Source organism: Microdochium trichocladiopsis, assembly GCF_020744255.1.
Source record: "Microdochium trichocladiopsis strain MPI-CAGE-CH-0230 chromosome Unknown B0I36scaffold_2, whole genome shotgun sequence".
NCBI lineage: Eukaryota > Fungi > Ascomycota > Sordariomycetes > Xylariales > Microdochiaceae > Microdochium > Microdochium trichocladiopsis.
The window spans coordinates 112,515-129,769 of record NW_025763545.1 but is presented as its reverse complement, the minus strand read 5'-3'; the positions used below and the strand labels follow the sequence as shown (position 1 = coordinate 129,769).

General features: G+C 58.2%; 7 protein-coding genes across 7 annotated transcripts; 4 read left to right on the top strand and 3 right to left on the bottom strand.

Moving 5' to 3' along the window:
- Positions 1–869: 869 nt before the first annotated feature.
- B0I36DRAFT_61500 (uncharacterized protein) lies at positions 870–2,585 on the top strand. Its single transcript, XM_046163099.1, has 2 exons — positions 870–1,545; positions 1,674–2,585. Exons 1-2 carry the CDS (start codon positions 1,079–1,081, stop codon positions 2,221–2,223), a joined length of 1,017 nt encoding a protein of 338 aa, XP_046016193.1. The 5' UTR covers positions 870–1,078; the 3' UTR covers positions 2,224–2,585.
- A 233-nt stretch (positions 2,586–2,818) lies between these two features.
- B0I36DRAFT_358818 (Glyoxalase/Bleomycin resistance protein/Dihydroxybiphenyl dioxygenase) lies at positions 2,819–3,355 on the top strand (the record flags this gene model as incomplete). Its single annotated transcript, XM_046158022.1, has 1 exon — positions 2,819–3,355. One exon carries the CDS (start codon positions 2,819–2,821, stop codon positions 3,353–3,355), a length of 537 nt encoding a protein of 178 aa, XP_046016192.1.
- A 96-nt stretch (positions 3,356–3,451) lies between these two features.
- On the bottom strand, positions 3,452–5,255 carry B0I36DRAFT_313252 (pyridoxal phosphate-dependent transferase). Its single transcript, XM_046152599.1, has one exon. It carries the CDS (start codon positions 5,007–5,009, stop codon positions 3,522–3,524), a length of 1,488 nt encoding a protein of 495 aa, XP_046016191.1. The 5' UTR covers positions 5,010–5,255; the 3' UTR covers positions 3,452–3,521.
- A 327-nt stretch (positions 5,256–5,582) lies between these two features.
- On the bottom strand, positions 5,583–8,151 carry B0I36DRAFT_380362 (major facilitator superfamily domain-containing protein). The gene is made up of 5 exons (XM_046160812.1): positions 7,490–8,151; positions 7,331–7,428; positions 7,151–7,266; positions 6,572–7,083; positions 5,583–6,248 (listed from the first exon to the last, which is right to left on the bottom strand). The coding sequence occupies exons 1-5, from the start codon at positions 8,034–8,036 to the stop codon at positions 5,860–5,862; spliced, it is 1,662 nt and encodes a 553-aa protein (XP_046016190.1). The 5' UTR covers positions 8,037–8,151; the 3' UTR covers positions 5,583–5,859.
- Positions 8,152–9,315: 1,164 nt separating this feature from the next.
- On the bottom strand, positions 9,316–11,379 carry B0I36DRAFT_282731 (major facilitator superfamily domain-containing protein; the record flags this gene model as incomplete). The annotated part of the gene is made up of 4 exons (XM_046151527.1): positions 9,316–10,190; positions 10,247–10,568; positions 10,643–11,078; positions 11,177–11,379. 4 exons carry the CDS (start codon positions 11,377–11,379, stop codon positions 9,661–9,663), a joined length of 1,491 nt encoding a protein of 496 aa, XP_046016189.1. The 3' UTR covers positions 9,316–9,660.
- Positions 11,380–12,306: 927 nt separating this feature from the next.
- On the top strand, positions 12,307–13,498 carry B0I36DRAFT_345235 (4-hydroxythreonine-4-phosphate dehydrogenase; the record flags this gene model as incomplete). The annotated part of the gene is made up of 2 exons (XM_046156338.1): positions 12,307–12,914; positions 12,979–13,498. The coding sequence occupies 2 exons, from the start codon at positions 12,307–12,309 to the stop codon at positions 13,496–13,498; spliced, it is 1,128 nt and encodes a 375-aa protein (XP_046016188.1).
- Positions 13,499–14,218: 720 nt separating this feature from the next.
- B0I36DRAFT_202895 (uncharacterized protein) lies at positions 14,219–15,986 on the top strand (the record flags this gene model as incomplete). Its single annotated transcript, XM_046148793.1, has 3 exons — positions 14,219–14,349; positions 14,429–15,675; positions 15,811–15,986. Coding segments are annotated over 3 exons (1,554 nt in total), but the record flags the coding sequence as incomplete, so codon positions are not given.
- Positions 15,987–17,255: the final 1,269 nt, after the last annotated feature.

The following is a 17,255-nucleotide window of genomic DNA, read 5'->3' as shown; positions in this document are numbered from 1 at the left end:
GTATAGGCCACTGCCGCTCATGCCTATGTGGTATAGAGCCGGATCGGTCTCCTGGTTAGCAACGGTCTGAGTACTCCGAGTAGACGAGGACTCGCCCGGGCCTGGCCAGGGTCGTGTCCCACTATTTAATAGAGTGGTCGTCCTCGATAGTATTATCGACGTCCGCCTTTCTTGTGCAGTCCCGCGGCTTGTTCTGGAAGGTGGTGAGCTGGTACGCCGCCACCTCTCCGGTGATGGACTTCTAAAGCTGCACGTCGTGCCGGAGGAAGTTCACGGTCGAATAGATGCTCGATAAAGTGCATTCTTTCTCGAGCCCGTTGTCGTCGCCAACGGCCCCGGAGTCCAGGATGGGTAACACGCAACCGTGGCCGCTGTCACGGTCCATGTAGTTGCACATGGGGATGGTGTCGATCCAGGTGCCATCATGTTCGCTACGAGGGCCAGGTTTGGACAGGGGCTCTTGATGCTATCGAGCTAGGCGAGGGAGCGCCGCTACTTGTCAGAACTCTAGGCATCCAGCCTACCCCTGCCGGGCGGATGTTGAGGTCCGGGAAAACGGAGATTGCGTTGAAGGAAAGTGGAAGGCTCAACGAAACAAGCAATGGACAAGCAATCAGCTAAGCAGTTTTGCCAAGCCGAGGCCCTCCTGATGGCCCGCTCTTGATCCTACCATCTGCTAGGGAAGACGCGGTACCTGTTCTGTCCCTGCCGAACCCTAGTTGCTTTCGGTCGCAGTGAGCAGGTCAAGCTACTGTATGGGAACTAGGCAGGGGAGAACCAGCAACACCCCTGCCCCCTTGCTCTTCTGCTGGCCAGACGGCATGGCATAGGATAGCCACGATAAAGGACGCGCAAAATACAAACCAACACACTTCTCATTTCCCCATTCCCCATGGCCCACAGGGTCATCCTCGTCGACAGGCCTTCATCGCGAGACAGATTGAACATCACAAGTCCTCAGCACTACGTTAGCTTTGCTCGTTAAGCACTAGTCAACATCGCAAATCGTCCGGTGCTTGACCACAGAGGGAATCTGGCACAATCGGCCGGTCCCTTTTCGTGCACCATCAACAGTGCCATGATGCATCCTTACAAGCACGCACAGCGCTCAGGCAGCATGGTGGCCAGCGAGTCGAGCGCGAGCGCAACTGCCGTCACCTCTCCAGCCTCGCCCACGTCAGTACAGGCGTCCTCCACGACCGAGTTCCCTTCCAGCCTGGACCAAATGTCAACCACCGTTGGCAGCCCCTCGTCGTCCAGAACGGTCCGCGCGATGACGACGCCTTACGTCAAGCCTAGCAAATGCACCGGCCGTTTCATCACCACCACTGTCATGCAGACCATTTCGCCGGATTACAAAGCCCCCCCAACAACCACGCAGGTGACACTATATCTGTCCGACTCGAGCGGGACATGTGAAGGCGATGGCGAAATATACAGCCCCGCCGTCTGCCCGAGCAGTTGGACGGCGTGGTGGATGGGCCCGGCGATGGTGGGCGGAAGCAATGACCCGCAAAACCTCTATTGGGGGAGATGCTGCGCGGGGTAAGTTATTGGCCATAGAACGACGCATCATCATGTTTTAGCAGCACCTCCCCAAAGCTCACAATATTTCCCCCATGCTAACGTGGGCCTCGGCGGGTGATCCCCCACCGGCTATCCTGCGACCACAGAGGATTCACACCAAATAGTGCGAAGTACGATCAGGTCGAAGGCGAAACCTACGACTGCGTCTCGGGCGGCCGGGGCACAGTTTACCTGACTGCCACCACGCGCGGGTACAACGAGGACGCGCTCTCCACATACACCATTACCAATTTCGACCAGGTCCACCTCCACAAAGCATGGGAGATTCAATGGATGCAGTCTGACGTTTCCAAGCTCAGCCCGTCGCCTCCCCCGCTGGGTCTCTGCACCACCACCGCGCTGAGGAGCTGGGCGCCAGGCCTGCCAACGGATAGCGCCCTCGCTGCCATGGAGCCCTGCTACCAGCCATATGATGGTTGCTGCGGCGGTGAAAATGGGCTGTTGTACTTCGTCATCATCTTCCCGATCTGCATGTTCCTTCTGATCGCGGGCTGCTGTACGTGGTGCTGGTGCCGTTTCTCGAGGAAGAGGAGGATTAGCAGGGCTGAGGCCAGAGGAGTTGTGGTGGTCGAAAATGCTGCGATGCCAAACAACTCGCAGTCTGGTGTTAGTACAGCGGAGTTGATGACTAAATAAAGACATTCATGTAGAAGGCGAGTAGAACAACCGGTACCGAGCAGGTCGGGCGGTAGGAGCGAACAGGATCAGATGCTTGGAGTCCGAGACCATGCCGGCTTGATTTTGTGGCATGATGAAGCAGGTAAACCGGTGGCTGCTTTCTTCACCAGGGTTCCGTGGGCTTGTTGAGGCTTTTCATTGTACTCCAGGAGGATGCACATATTGCGCGCATGGTTCTACAGAAGAATGGATCCTGAGTCCCAAGGAGCCGAGTTCAGCCTCACGCCGGAAGAACGTACTTCCAGGCTGGCTAACTTTATCCATTGAGGCCCCCTAGTTCCCCTCGTTTTCCTGGGGTAACTATATTAACTTGACAAGGATTCACTTTGACGTGCCGCAGATTACTACGCCTTCAGCTATCCCAATCTCATGACACGCATTCCACTTGCCCAGCGCAACAGTGCAGGACGAGCTTGAACAACTACAAGCCGAAACAAGAGATCGTCACACTTCGAGTCTACTGGGAAATAAAGTCCAACTAGGAGAACTGCAAAGAGCAACACCATCGAGAAGCACAATTAATCCCTGGCCGCTCCCCTCCGAAAATCCGACAATGCCCCCCAACCTCGCGCTGAACCACATCGCCCTGTCCGTGCACGACGTCGAGGTCGTCACGGCATGGTACACGTCCGTCCTGGGCTTCCGCCTGGCCAAGCCGATCCGGCACGTCAAGCGCGAGGAGACGCCCGACGCGAACCTGTTCCGCATCTACGGCGCCCGGCTGCACGAGGCCAAAGTGGCGCTGCTGCTCGCCGGGAACGGCGTCGGCTTTGAGATTTTCGAGTTTGTGAGGCCGCGGTTCGAGCCTGCTCATCATCAACAAAATCATCTGCACCAGGGGACGGGAAGCGACGGGGACGGCGACGGGTATGAGTTCGCTTACGAGAAGCAGGGGATTTTCCATGTCTGTGTTACCGACGAGGACGTCGAAGGGCGCGTGGAGAAGATTGTGCAGGCGGGCGGGAAGTTGCAGGGGGAGATTGTGACCGCGGATCCCAAGCGAGGGATCAAGGCGGCCTATGTGAGGGATCCGTGGGGCAATATGCTTGAGGTCCTAAGCGTGGGGTTTGATGTGTTTACGGCTGAGTGACATGTGCCGAGACGTCGCAGATGTCAAGGGTAAATCAAATATTGTTCGATAAGCAAGCCCATGCGCAAGCACCCCGTAGCTCACCAGCCAGAGTTACGCCCATATATGTCTTAGTCATATTATTCATGTACAAATGTCTATTTCTCAATCATCTACTCTACGTCCATCACTGCGTCTCCTCCTCATCCAACGTCTTGCGCAACGTCTCCATGAACCGCCACACGTCCACGTACCGCGTGTACATGGACACGGGCGCGACCCGGATCACGTCAGGCTTGCGCTTGTCACACACGATGCCCGCCTCCTCGAGGTTGGCCTGCACCCGGTCCAGCAGGCCCTCGCGGAGCAGCACGCTCAGCTGGGTGCCGCGCTCCCTGGGGTCGTGCGGCGTGATGATCCGGAACGACGGCGTGTCGCGCTTCTCGCTGGCCACCATGTCGTCCAGCAGGTACTCCGCATATGCGGTGATGAGCACCGCCTTGTCGCGCAGCGTCTTCATATCCGTCTTCTCAAACACCGACAGCGCGCCCGACAGCGCGGCCATGTCGATCGCCGAGGGGTTCGCGCACTGGTACCCGCTCGCGCCGGGCGTGGGGAGGAACTTGTTGTCCATGTTGAACCGCACCGACAGGTCGCCACCGTACCAGCCCGTCAGGCGCGGCCGGAAGATCGGGGCGCCCGTGGACTCGTCAAAGGTCACGCGGCCGTGGCGCTCGTGGATGAAGGCGCCGGCAATCGCGCCGGGACCGGCGTTCAGGTACTTGTATGTGCACCAGCAGGCAAAGTCGACGTTCCAGTCGTGCAGGGAGAGCTCAACGTTGCCGGCGCCGTGCGCAAGATCCCAGCCGACGACGATACCGAGGGACTGGGCGTGGGCGGTGATGCGGGGGATGTCGAAGAGCTGGCCGGACCAGTACTGGATGCCCGGGAGGAGGAGCAGAGCCGTCTCCTCGGCGTGCTCGTCGATGGCGGCGAGGATCTGGTCGGTGGAGATGTAGAAGTTCGCGTTGTCCGGGGTTAGCTGGACCATGGACTTTTTGGGGTCGAGCCCGTGCCAGGTGATCTGGGACTCGATGGCGTAGTGATCGGAGGGGAACGGCTTCCACTCGAGGATGATCTTGTGGCGCTTGGGGGTGGGCTTGTAGAAGCTGGCCATCATGAGGTGGAGGTTCATGGTGAGCGAGTTCATGGTGACAATCTCGTCTGGGCTGGCGCCGACGATGGGGGCGAACTTGCGGGAGCAGTCCTCGGCCATGGTGAGCCAGCTGGTGAGGGGCGAGTTGTCGAGGGTGCGGAAGTGGCCGTTGACGCCAATGGAGCACCACGTCTCGAGCTGGGCGTGGACATATTCGCGGACCGCCTTGGGCTGGGCACCCAGCGAGTTGCCGACAAAGTAGATGATTTCCTGGTCCTCCTCTTTGGTGGTGCCGTTTGTTGTTTCTGAGGAGGCGGCGGTGGCCTTCTGTCCTGGTATTGTGCCGTCCAGGGCCGTCTTCTTCATCGACTTCCTTGTGGGGATGATGAACTCGTTGCGAAGGTGGCCGATGACGTCCTGGGCATCGAGAGACTGGGCGAACGCGAGCGTCGTGGCCTCGGCAGGGAACTCGGCCGACTTGCCGCTGCGCAGGCGCTGCACGCTGGCGGCGACATCCATGGCTGTGGAGGTGGTGGTCTAGTGAAGGCGACGATGATGCGACGAAAGGCGAGGTGGGGGCGGGGTATCAGCGGGTGCGTCGAGGTCTATGAGCAGCAGTAAATGGAGGTGGGTATTGTATGATCGATGAGGAGAGACTTAGGTCGAGAGAAGCCCGTATGTCCAGGGGTTACGACGTGACCACTTTGTAGGCCAGAGAAAAGCCCGTCCGGCCGGGAGCGCGATGTCGGACGAGGTGGAACAAAAGGGCCGGAGCCGATGGAAGGCACGGCGCTTACCCCTGGTCCCGTCCGCACCTGCCTTTTCTCAGGTGGGGCCTCCGGTCTGCACATCCGAAGTTCCGACGCAAACGCTTCCGCGCCGGATCGTCTCTGAGCACTACTTAGACCTCACCAAAGTTGTATACTCAAACAGCACCAAGTTGCTGAATGAGGCACTTTTGATACAGACTTATTCATGCTCAGCCCATCTTTACGATCAGAGACTGCAGAGACTGCAGTGGTGCAGAGGTGCAGAGGTGCAGCAAGAGGGTTACGCACATGAGAACGATGAGCCAAGTTGATCGCTTTTTTCGCAAAGCATGTCGATTGCTTTCGCAATTTTTCCATGATTTCTTGCGCATCTCCATTGATTCTGTCCTTGTAACCTAGAGGCTTAGTACGCACAAGTCTCGCAAGGTGCAGGAACTATATGAACAACTGCGAATATTTACGACGTCAAGTCATGCTGGATCCAGAGGGATACTGCTTCTCGCTGCATCACCCAGAGATGAAGAACACGCTACAGCGAGGAGCAATGGGCCCTCCCCGGCAACAAACTCCTTCCCTCGGCAATCCCACAGAACCACCATCTAATAAACATAGATGAAATCCTCGTTCTGGAGATCCGTGATGTCGTCCAACCCATGCTCACCGACATGCTCGTCGGCAACCTGGTTCAGCATGGCCGGACCCTCACCATCGGCAACTTGCTTGGAATCCGCCATACTCAGATCCTGAATAACCGCAGACTTGCCCATCGCGACACGCTTGGCGGCCTGTCGTCCGTTCAAGATACGAATCCAGAGCATGCCCGCAATGGTGACGACAGCGAGCGCGACGAAAAGACCCAAGGACGCGCGTAGGCCGCGGTCGTAGCGGGGCTTCTCGTCGGTGCGGAACAACAGGGGTCCGATGACGTTGCCGGCGTTGGAGCCGATGAAGAGCATGGCTGTGGTAACCTTGCGCTTCGTGTCGCCACCTGTTGGAGGAAGTGTCCATGTTAGTCAAGCGTTCGGTGCAGTCTGAAATGGGTGGTCTGGAAGGATGTGCCCGACAGGCTGGGTCTGGTTGCACCGGCGGACTGGGTGTGATTGACGACCCGAGAGACTGGGTGTAGGCCCCACTCTGCAGATATCAAGCCCCACTTGGGACTAGATAAGGTCGATAAGACCCACTGTGCAGCACCGTACCGTACGGCATCGATATACTGTGCAGTGGGAGCCTCAACAACACCACGAGCCTTTCGCAACACCATTCCACGACATCGTGAGCTTCTATAATAATGAAAAAGGGGAGAATTACCAGTGCACTGCCCTGACCAACTATAGATTAGTGGGGAAATTCCGGGGTAAAACGACAGGATATAGTATGCAGCAAGCAGGGGGCCGCGGTCGGACGGGCTCCGGCCGAAGGCGATGAGCATAGCGCAGCCGGCGATGGGCGGAAGACACAGGAGAAGCAAGACGGGCGACTTCATCTTGATCTTGTCGGCGAGAAAGGCGCCTCCGAGGGTGGCGATCATCTGGATCGCGCCAAAGGGAATGTTGAAGAGGATGGTGGTAAACGAGTCGAAGCCGAAGGACTGGACGATCAGAGGTCCAAAAGTCGAGATGCCGCCAGAGGGGATCGAGATGATGAACATGAGCAAGAACCAGATCCAGGTCTTGAGGTCGAGCATGGCCTCGCGGACGTGGTCCCACTTGAACACGCCGGAGCCCATGCCCATCTGGTTCATGCGCAGGCGCTCCAGGGCGACGAGCTTATCCTCGTCATTGAGGAACTTTGCTTCAATCGGCGAGTCGGGCATAAAGAGGCTGCGAGTGATGAGGCTGTCAGTATCGATAAAGACGTGACAGATGTTTTGAGCATGTTTGTGCTTACAAGATGACAATGGAGAACACCACAGTGAGAAGACCGCAGAAGAGGAAGATGATCTGGTACGGCTTGAGCACGTCGGACTTGATGTGGCCCAGGCCATAGGTCAATAAACTTCCGAGCTGTGAACCCCCATCTGAGTCAGTTTGTGTCCCAGAACGGTACTCATAGTTCGGCAATACGCACAATGTTGACGACACCAAGCATAGCGTACCACGCGGCATTGCGCTTGGTCTGCTCTCTGCGGCGATACCACATCTGCACGACAGCAACAAAGGTGGGGGCTGTACACGACTGTCAGCTAGGCCCTTCACTCTACACCGGTCTCCGTGGGAACAAACGTACCGACAGATGACTCGAACATGCCAAGCAGCAGTCTGGTTGCCATGAGCCCAGCAAAGTTGTGCGCGGCGGCCATGAAGCACAGCACGGCGCCCCAGCAAAGCACCATGACGGCACAGAACTTGCCAATGGGGAAGCGAACCAGACTGTACGCGACGAGGGGCTGGCAGAAGAGCTGCGCGAGGTACACGACGGACCCGAGCCATGAGTACTGGTCGCCGACGAGGCCGGTGTCCGCGACGAGCCCAAAGACGGAGGCGTACGACAGAGAGGTCTTGTCGAGCGACTGCAGGCAGTATACGAACAGAATGATGGGCAGGATGCGCCAGTCGATCTTGCTCAGCACGCGACGGTTGTCCTCGGGCGTCAGGACTACTGTGTGGCCCATCTGCTTGAGGAACTCGGCCGCCTTGTCGGCCTGGAGCTCGGCCGCGCTCTTGGGGATCTTGCGCTGCTTCTCAATGTCGTTGGTCGTCGCAGGCGCAACGACCTCGGGCGCAGATGCTGCCGCCTCGACATGGTCGATGGTATCGTCGGCTTTGGCAGCCATGTTGTTTGGTTGTTGTATGACGCACTGCAAAGGTGTATAGGGTTGCTGACAGGCTAAGGTTTTTGAGGGTAGCTGGTTCTTGCTTTGTAAGACCCAATTGACCAGGAAAGCGTGCCACACAAGAGACCAGCCAACATGCGGGACAAGAAAGGGGGCTTGAGGGCGGCGGCTGGGCTATAAAGCTTGGTCGATCAAAGGGCCCTGAGCGCCCGTCACCGATATCTCCCGGTCACCTGCCTCGGCCACTTGTGCCCCATCGCGCCTATCTCTCAGTTATCGTGCTGGGATGGGCCCTGTCTCCCCATGATGATAGCGCTGCAATTTTCCCCGGACGGGGGACCCATCAGTTGCTGTCTAGACCGGCCGCGACGTAATTCCCACTTTTCCCTCCCGGCGAGTCAAGACAATTGCTGGATGGGCTGACGAAATCCCCACAAAGGGAGGCGAATCCCTCCCTCCTCCATCATTTCCCTGACTAACGGACCCGCCGGTTTCCCCAAACCTTAGCAGTCCAACTAGCCTGGATGGCTGAAAGCAAGGGTCGGGTTGGGGAAGTGGTCGATGCAGTCGTGTGATTTGATGCGCGCTGTGGGGGAACATGCGTGGTCCGCCGTGTTGGAGCAGGCATGCATTGGCCCCGTCTCGCGTGTCTTGTCGGGATTCTCCGCATCCTCATGCGGCGCAGGCAATTATCCCCGCGTCTAGATCGGTGCCTGCCCATGGGGCTGCGTGCGAGCTGACGCACATCCCGCAGCTCATGACTGAGTAGCTCGGGCCCTAGCCATGTGGCTTCTCAGCCCAAGCTACGCATTCGATCTCGAATGGGTTTCTGATAGGAGGGAAATCCTCGTCCGAGGCGACGGGAATAACGTGGGGGAGCATGAGGCTGAGAGCACAGCATTTCCGGGCATGTCTTTTGTTTCCTTGTCCCAGAAACTGGGGCACTTGACCTTGCGAAGTCTGGGTCCACCTGCGCCATGCGCATGTGCCTGGGCTGAAATTGCCAGGGGGCCCGGGGGTTCTAGGGCAGCCCGGGCACGGCACAGCACTCGCGTAGTTCGAGTGCCGGCCAAGCCGGGTGCCGCAAGGATATTCGTTGAGCCGCAGCAGTCATGCCCAGGAAGCCTGTGGCGTAACAAGCAAGCAAGCCTCAATGCTTGGCTTTCAGTACATTGTCTCAGTTGCCACCAATGAGACAAATGACCGTCCTTCACGAGGACGACATGACTCTGAATTGCCATATCATTAAATGCCACTCCGTGGAATTCTTGGAGTTAGTCTATCGTTTAGGTTCTCAGCTCTGATGCGAGGCCGTCCAAGTTCCACCAATTATGCAGCCTGATCCAAACCTCTGAAATGCGGTGTCAACTCTGGAAGGTTGGGGGATGTAGCTTCGAGGCAACTGGCTCTGACCCTCTGGGCATCTAACCCTCTAGACCTCTGACCCTCTGACCCTCTGCGCCTTCTAACTCGGCTGCATCACACGTACACATGCAGGGAGGGACTCGGCGTGGTTGGTCATGATTGCATGGGGAAGCCCCGAAGACTCGCATTCACTATCGTCGGTCAGAATTATCCATCCGTCCATCCAGCAGCCCCCTAGTCCTTGGACACGAAAAGTTCCTCACGCCCGACTCGACGCATTCGCCGCCTCCCTCTGCGCCCGAATCTCCCCCGCCATCGTCTGCGTATGATCGCTCCTCTCGGTCGGGAACTTCCTGAACAGCACCGCGAAGCCCACGCTCAGCGCGCACAGGACCCCGAGCCACGTCGTGGTCGTCGCGAAACCAGGAATGTACCGCGGCGCGTCGGTGCTGGGCCACAGCCACGTCGAGTAGATGCTCGACGCGTTGCCGATCGAGTTGATGAGCGCGATCGCGATGGCGCGCTTCTCCGCGGGCTGGGGGATCACGTCGGCGAGCCACGTCTTGACCAGGGGCGAGCAGCCGTAGATGGTGCCAAAAGCAAAGACTGTAAGGACGTATTGTGCGACGCGGTCGCCCGTGCCGGAGGCCACGATGACGCCGATAAACAAGAGAGTGCCGATGGCGGAGAGGGCAGTGATGAAGGGCCACTTGGTCTTGAAGCGGTCGGCGAGGTAGCCACAGCCCACGACGTAGCACAGGGCGGCCATGTACGCGGGAATCGTGTAGTCTGATGAACGTTAGCAATCTGCTATGGGCATGGACCCGAGCGAGAGCGATACGTACACTGCCCAACATAGCCCTTCCATCCGAAGCTGTTGACGAGCGTAGGGATGAAGTACTGCATCGTCTGCGAGCCCGTGACGAGCACAAACATGATGCACTGTGCCCAAACACGCCAGTCCTTGCATGTCATGACAAAGGCCTCCCAGTGGCCGAGCTTCTTGGTCGAAGCGCCCTGAGCGAGGGCGATTCCGTCCACGGCGAGGCGGTTGCACGCCAGGATCGCCTCCTCCTCGTTCAGGAAGCGCTTGCTGTTGGAGGGGTAGTCGGGCATGAGGAAGAAGATGCACACCGCTGCGACAACAGAGGCCAGGCCTTCTATGATCTATCCCAATGAAGAAGTGTCAGCGGGGCGTACACTCATGGTAATGAAAGAGGGGATGCAGCGAGACCACTCACAAAGAGCCAGCGCCAGCCAGCAATGCCACCAGCACCTTCCATGTATTGTGTGATGACCCCCGCGAGCAGCCCAGAGACCGCACCAGCAATGGGGACTGAGGTGTAGAGCAGGGAGAAGCGAGTCGCCAGCTCGTACCGGCGGTACCAAGTCGACAGGAAGAAAGCACACCCGGGCGCAAACCCGGCCTCGGCAACGCCAAGAAGGAACCTCATCCCGGCAAGCTGGTGCCAGTTGTGTGTCGCGCCCATGAGAGCAGCAAACGTGCCCCATACGAGTCCAAGCCCAGGTAAGAAGATGCTCGGCCGAACTCTAGTCAATATCATGTTCGATGGTACCTCACAAACCAGATAGGAAAGGAAGAACATCATGACAATGATGGAATATTGCTCTGAAGTGAGCCCAAAGTCTTTCTCGAGGCCTCCGGATTTGGCGTTGCTGGTATGGTCGTATTCGTTAGCCGTGCCACCACATGGGGTTGCTTCCAGTACGCTGCAACACCAAGAACAATACAACAGACGTTCGGGGGTACTTACCCAATATTGGCTCGGTCCAGAAAGCCAAGCAAGTAGAGGACCCAACAGCAGGGCAGGATCCTCCAGTCGAGCTTGCGAACCAGCTTCTTCTCGGCATCGGTGCCTTCCTGCCATTGGCTGGCAAGTTGCTGCGCCTGGAGGATGTCGTCGGCGGCATGCTTGTCAGAGTTCGAGCCCTCCTGCGAGTGGATAGATGGCGCCATCTCGACATGATGGGGACCAGTCTTCTCAGCGGAGGTAGCCATTTTGCTTGGAGATCTAGGGGGGTGGACGCGACACGGGATGGATATAATGGCCAAGGTCTTCCTGTCCCAGGGCGGGAAGATGATGCTATGGCAAGTCAAACAACAGTACGACAGAGGGGCAATTCCACACATATATAGATGCGGTGCAGCGCGGCCCAGATACCTTGAAGCAGGCTAAAGATATCGGCTTGAGCCGAAGACAAGAAGCACAAATGCGAAAGAAGTCGAGACCGGCAGATTCTCCATGGGGATCTGGGGTCAAGTTTGTCGACCCCATGGGGGAGACTGGGGGAGGGGCAAAGATCTCAACCTATCGTCCAATCAAGAAGACGACCACGGGCTGTCCGCATCTTGAGGCTCGGCAGAAGCGCCGACGGTGCGGAGCAACAAGGTTTGCAGTCTTTCCGGCCTCGCTGCAACTCTTGCCGTCTGCCAATCCCACTACGAAGATTCATAAAATCACAGGGTGAGCAGGCGGAGGGACCCGCCGAGCCGGGGAGGATCGTGCGGGGAAAACATGCAGCTTCGAACGCCAAGTGCCCGGAGCAAGCAGCGAGGCCTGCAAGCCGGGATCGGCGGCCAGCACTTCGGCGAAAGCGCCGATGGGTGATCCATCACGTCCTCAGCTTTTTGCCTTGGTCTGCAGGCCATGTGAACGAGGCTCCTGCGCATTTTCTCACAAATGTTTCGAGCAGATACATATTGGAGTCATATCGACAACAACGAGTTCTTCGTTTCGGCTAAGACTGGACCATTGCCAACAGTCGGCCCAACACCTATCCCTGGTCGAAGAACAACCCTGGTTTTACCGGCTATTGAGGGTCACCCACTATTCTCTCTTCAACACCTTACTCTCCTGTCAAACCCCAAACACAGTCTTACAAAATGGGCTCAGTCATCGACCTTGACAGTCCTTTGCCAACTCGGCGGCCACGCATCGCTGTCACACTTGGCGACCCCTCTGGAGTTGGCCCCGAGCTGATCGCAAAACTTCTGAGCAATCCCGAAAACCCCAAGAGGGCAGATATTTTCTTGCTGGCAGACCAGTGTGAGCTGGAATCGGCTGTGCAAGATGCCGGAAATGTCAAGGTACTTGTCTCGACTGCGCCGGCGGGGCCAAACGCCGCACAGCTTCTCGATGACAACTCGTCAGGCGATTACAAGACGGAGCGTGCCAAAGAGTCGCGCGACAGTGGTGCCCGGTGCATGCACCAGCTGAGGCGGGCGCTGAAGCTCGTCGAGCAGGGCAAGATTGATGCGATTGTCTTTGGACCTCTCAACAAGAGCTCGCTGAAGATGGCGGGCATGAAGGAGGAGGACGAGCTGCGGTGGTTCGCGAAGCAGCTCAACTACGCCGGGACCACCAGCGAGATCAACATTGCTGGACCGCTGTGGACGGGCAGGGTGACGAGCCACATCGGCATTGAGGACGTTGCCGCTCGGATCACCACCGAGAGCACCGTCGAGGCGATTCAGCTGCTGAACCGACTGAGGTAGGCGGAACAAAAAGCATGGGCTCTGGTTGAATCACATACTAACGATGAATACTCTGTACAGGTGGGAGTCTGGTCTGGCCGCCCCCCGTCTAGGAGTATGCGCCCTGAACCCACACAACGGTGAGAACGGCGCATTTGGACGGCAGGAGATTGAGGCAATCCGACCCGCGGTCAAGATTGCACGCGAGGAACTGGGCATCGACGCGCAGGGACCGTTCCCATGCGACACAATCTTCTTGAAGCGGGAGCACTTTGATGGTATCGTGACCATGTACCACGACCAAGGCCAGATCGCGATGAAGCTGCTGGGGTTCGATGGTGGTGTCACGATCCAGGGCGGCCTGCCGATCCCCGTGGCCACACCTGCGCACGGTACTGCGTTTGATATTGCTGGGAAGAACCTGGCGGCTATCACGAGTACGCAAAATGCATTCAGTATTGCGACGACCATGGCAGAGCGTATCATTCTGCGGGATTCGCTCAAAGATGGTACTGGGGCGGGCGAAGCGGCGCCGTTCAGCCCTGTCAAAGCGAAATCGTTGCTTACGTCGACCGTTGTGGATATCCCGTCGTGTTGCTAGAGTAGTAGCATAGATGCATTTGAAGTTTGTCATTGTCGGGACACAGACAGCCGTTTCTGGTTTTATGCACGTCTACAACGGTAGATAATGGAACGGATCCAATAAGAGGACTGCGCCAAGCAAGTTCGTCTGTCATGCTGTGCAACAAGAGGATGGCAATAAACCCAAGAGCTTGTTAACATCGAGTGTCCCGGCCAGCGCTACCATATCCCTAGCCCACGGCACGGGTAGTCGTCCTTGTGCTCTGGTCGGGTCTTCGCCCAGTCTCGCCGCATAACCTTATCCCTATCCCCTCCCCGCATACTTGGCATTGTGTGTGGGGTGGTGCCCCCAGACCAGCACTACGACCAAAAGACGATATCGGCGGTTCCGCCGAACCGGCCCCCTCTTCCCACACTTTGCTTAACATGATCTCGCCCCAACGGCAACAGCGTAAAACACGGCCAGCCCCAGTCTTTCTTCGGAGGTTGAAGCGCTCGCATCATCCACCGATTCCAGTCGAAGGACTAGGTAGGCTGTTCCGGCCTGACAATATGTCAACACCTGGCAACAAGCGAAAGCGAGGGGATGTCGACACGCCACGCTCGTCCAGGCGCAGCAGCGACATTCACGGGGTTGCTTCATCCAAGCCACAGTTAACACGGGCATGTACGTTGTTTCGAGCGGGTCTTCTGAATTTGATTGGCCACCACCGATGCTGACGGGTTGGGTCCTGCAGGCGCCGAATGCAAAAAGCACAAGGTCAAGTGCTTTGTTCAACCGGGTACCAAGTCCTGCACCCGGTGCCTCAAAGCCGGCATAGAGTGTGTCCCACACAATCTTGCGCAGAAGTTCATTGACGAAGATGCTATGTACGTGACCGATACAACAAAGGCCTCCCAACGCGCGTGGCACGAAGCTATCAGACTGACTCTGTTTCCCATGCTCAAGATGGAAGGCTCATGCTACCGCCAACATCGACCAGCTGCGCGCTGCGGTCGAACATCTGCTGCAGCACAGCAAGCTACCGCATCTCGCCAACTATCACAGCAGCACCGGCACCGCACAGACTCTCTCTCCGTCTGCCTCCTGTGGTGATGACCACCTCGCCTCCGACTATAACAACAGAAACCGCAATGACACCACGAATGGGACCGTCACGGCCAGCAGGGTGTCAAGTGATGGCCCCTCGGGCAACTTTGTCCCCGAAGGCCCGTCGACAGACCTGCAGCAGGATGACGACTCGGATCTTGTGCCACTGCCCATGAATAACCTCTACAGCCTTACCGACCCGGGCAGCTCCCGGCTGATGCACGTGGACCCGGCTTCGGTCAACGGACCCGACTTTATCAGCCGTGGCATAGTCACACTGGCCGAGGCGGAACTGCTGTTTGAGCATTTCCGATGCAGAATCAACCCGCTTCTGTGGGACGGCATGCTCTGCTCCCACCGCAGCCTGCAGCAGGCACGCAAGTCGTCGTCGCTGCTCGTGGCAACGACCCTAACTGTCGCCGCACTGCACATGCCGGACCGCGAGAAGTCTCTGCGAGCCACCTACGATGCCTTTGTCTCGCTCATGCGTGCCTCGTGCCTGCTACGATCCAGGAACCTCGACGACATTCGTGGCTTGTGCATCGGGGCCTTTTACCTGACCAGCCTGAGCTGGGCGGTTTGCAGCCGTGCTGTGCGTATCGGCACCGAGATGAATCTGCACAAGTCGTCTCTGCAGTTCGCCCGGGGCTCCGTGGAATCGTATGAGCGGGTTCAGCTCTGGTACGTGCTCTACGTCTGCGATCATCAGTTTGCGCTGGCATATGGACGACCGCCGATGATGCATGATGACGCGTCGATCCGCAACGCAGACAAGCTGCTGTCCAGCGGGCTCTCGTCAAAGGGAGACAAGGGCTTGGTCGCACAGGTCAAGCTCTTCCAGATCCTCGCGGGCTCGTACTTTATGTATGGCTGTGATCCTGATCTGGAGCTGACGTCGGACGACTTTGAGAGGCTGCAGTTGTTCAACATCTCGCTCGACCAGTGGCGCCTGCAGCACCAGCAAAAGGCAACCCCAATCTCCGGCGGATTCGCCAATCTTGATCCTGCGAGTCCTTCGATACTGCTGCCGTCAAAGACAACCACGCTGTACTACCATCTGGCTCGCTTCCAGCTCAACTCGGTCGCATTGCGAGGCATTTCAGCACGTCGGGCCGCCGCTCAGTCATCACAGAGAGTCTCGAGCTACAACCAGCAGCAGCAGCATCACAACCACAACCACAACCACCACCGCAGCGCTGCAGCCCACCAGGACCAGCAACCGGCCTGGGCCACCGGCGGAGGCTCAGAGATGAGCTGGGACCGGCAGGAGGCAGCCAACAATGCCATTGCGGCCGCCACGAGCACGGTGCGGCTGGTAGCTGACGACGTGGACATCCAGAAGGCCTACATCGGCATGCCCATCTTCATCCACGCCATGATTGCCGTCTGCGCCAGCTTCCTGATCAAGCTAGCCGTCGCCTATGGGGAGGAGCCCGCCACCACACGGACCGGGAACTCCTCTGATGCTCCCGGGCCGTCGTCGTCTCGCAGCGGGACCTTGCTGCTCCATCTGCCTCGCGATCTGACGCAGTACGGTCTCAACCTGCACACCAAGACTGTGCTGGCGGACGTCGAAGCCCTCGTGCGCGCGTTGGGTCCCGTCGCGGACAACGCCAGCCAGCAGCACGTGGCATGTCATGTGGTGACGGGCCTGAGAGAGCTGCTGCAGCGGATATCGCCAGCCCCTGGGGCCGGCGGTCCTGGTGGCGCGGGCGACCACTACATGTTCTCTGCAAAGTCGCCTGCCGCGGCCGTCGCCGCCGCCGCCAACAACGATCGTGGTTTCGCTCGGGTGTCCGGATCGGATCAGAGCAATGCCCGTGTCAATAGGCAAAGCAACCCCGACGGCACAGCATTGGACGCACTGGCCATGACGGCCTTGGGTCGGGACGGCAACTCGGCTGGGACAGGTGATGCAGTCACTGAAGCCAACCAGCACATGAGACAGAGCGGGAGCGATGCGTTCGATGCTGCGGCGGCTGCTGCTACTGCTGCCGAGTCAGGACTGTACGACAACTTTGGCGGCGAGAGTGAAATGCCCGTGCAGCAGCAGCACCACCACCAGACTGGCGGCCCAGGGATGCTTGATGTTGCGGGCCTGAAAGATCCGTTCGACCTGATGGGCGATCTGGACTGGAGGTTCAATGATGCTTTCCTGTGGAACATTACCAATGACGTACCGTACATGTAGGTGCCGTGCCATGCCATGCCATGCCATCCCTGCCATGCCTGACTGCCGTGTCTACCTGCCCGCTTTGACGCTAGCAAAAGGGACGGCTCGACAATACGATGGCCCAGGGGGTTTGTCCAAGTGCCGATCGCTCAGTCTTGAGTCTAGTCGCCGAGAGACGAGCTGCCCCATGTGTCAAAGGCCCGCCCGACTGGAGAAATTGGACCATCTGCCAGGTCCTCAGTCCTGCCTGCAGGGGCCGCGACGTCGCTGTCGTCCCCGCAAAACCAACTCGTATCTGCCGGGCACGGCACTGCGATAGGGCCGGGGGGCCCTGCCCCCCAGCGCATAATGGAGCATAACGGCTCATTTCGAATACGGGAGGCACGGGTTTCGCGCGCACACGTGCGGGCGGCTCGTTCGGTCCAGGGCAAGCTCAGATGAATAAAATAGACCCGTGGGCCCGGCCAAGACGATGTTTTTATTGTTCTGCTGCAACGTCGCTATAGACGTCGT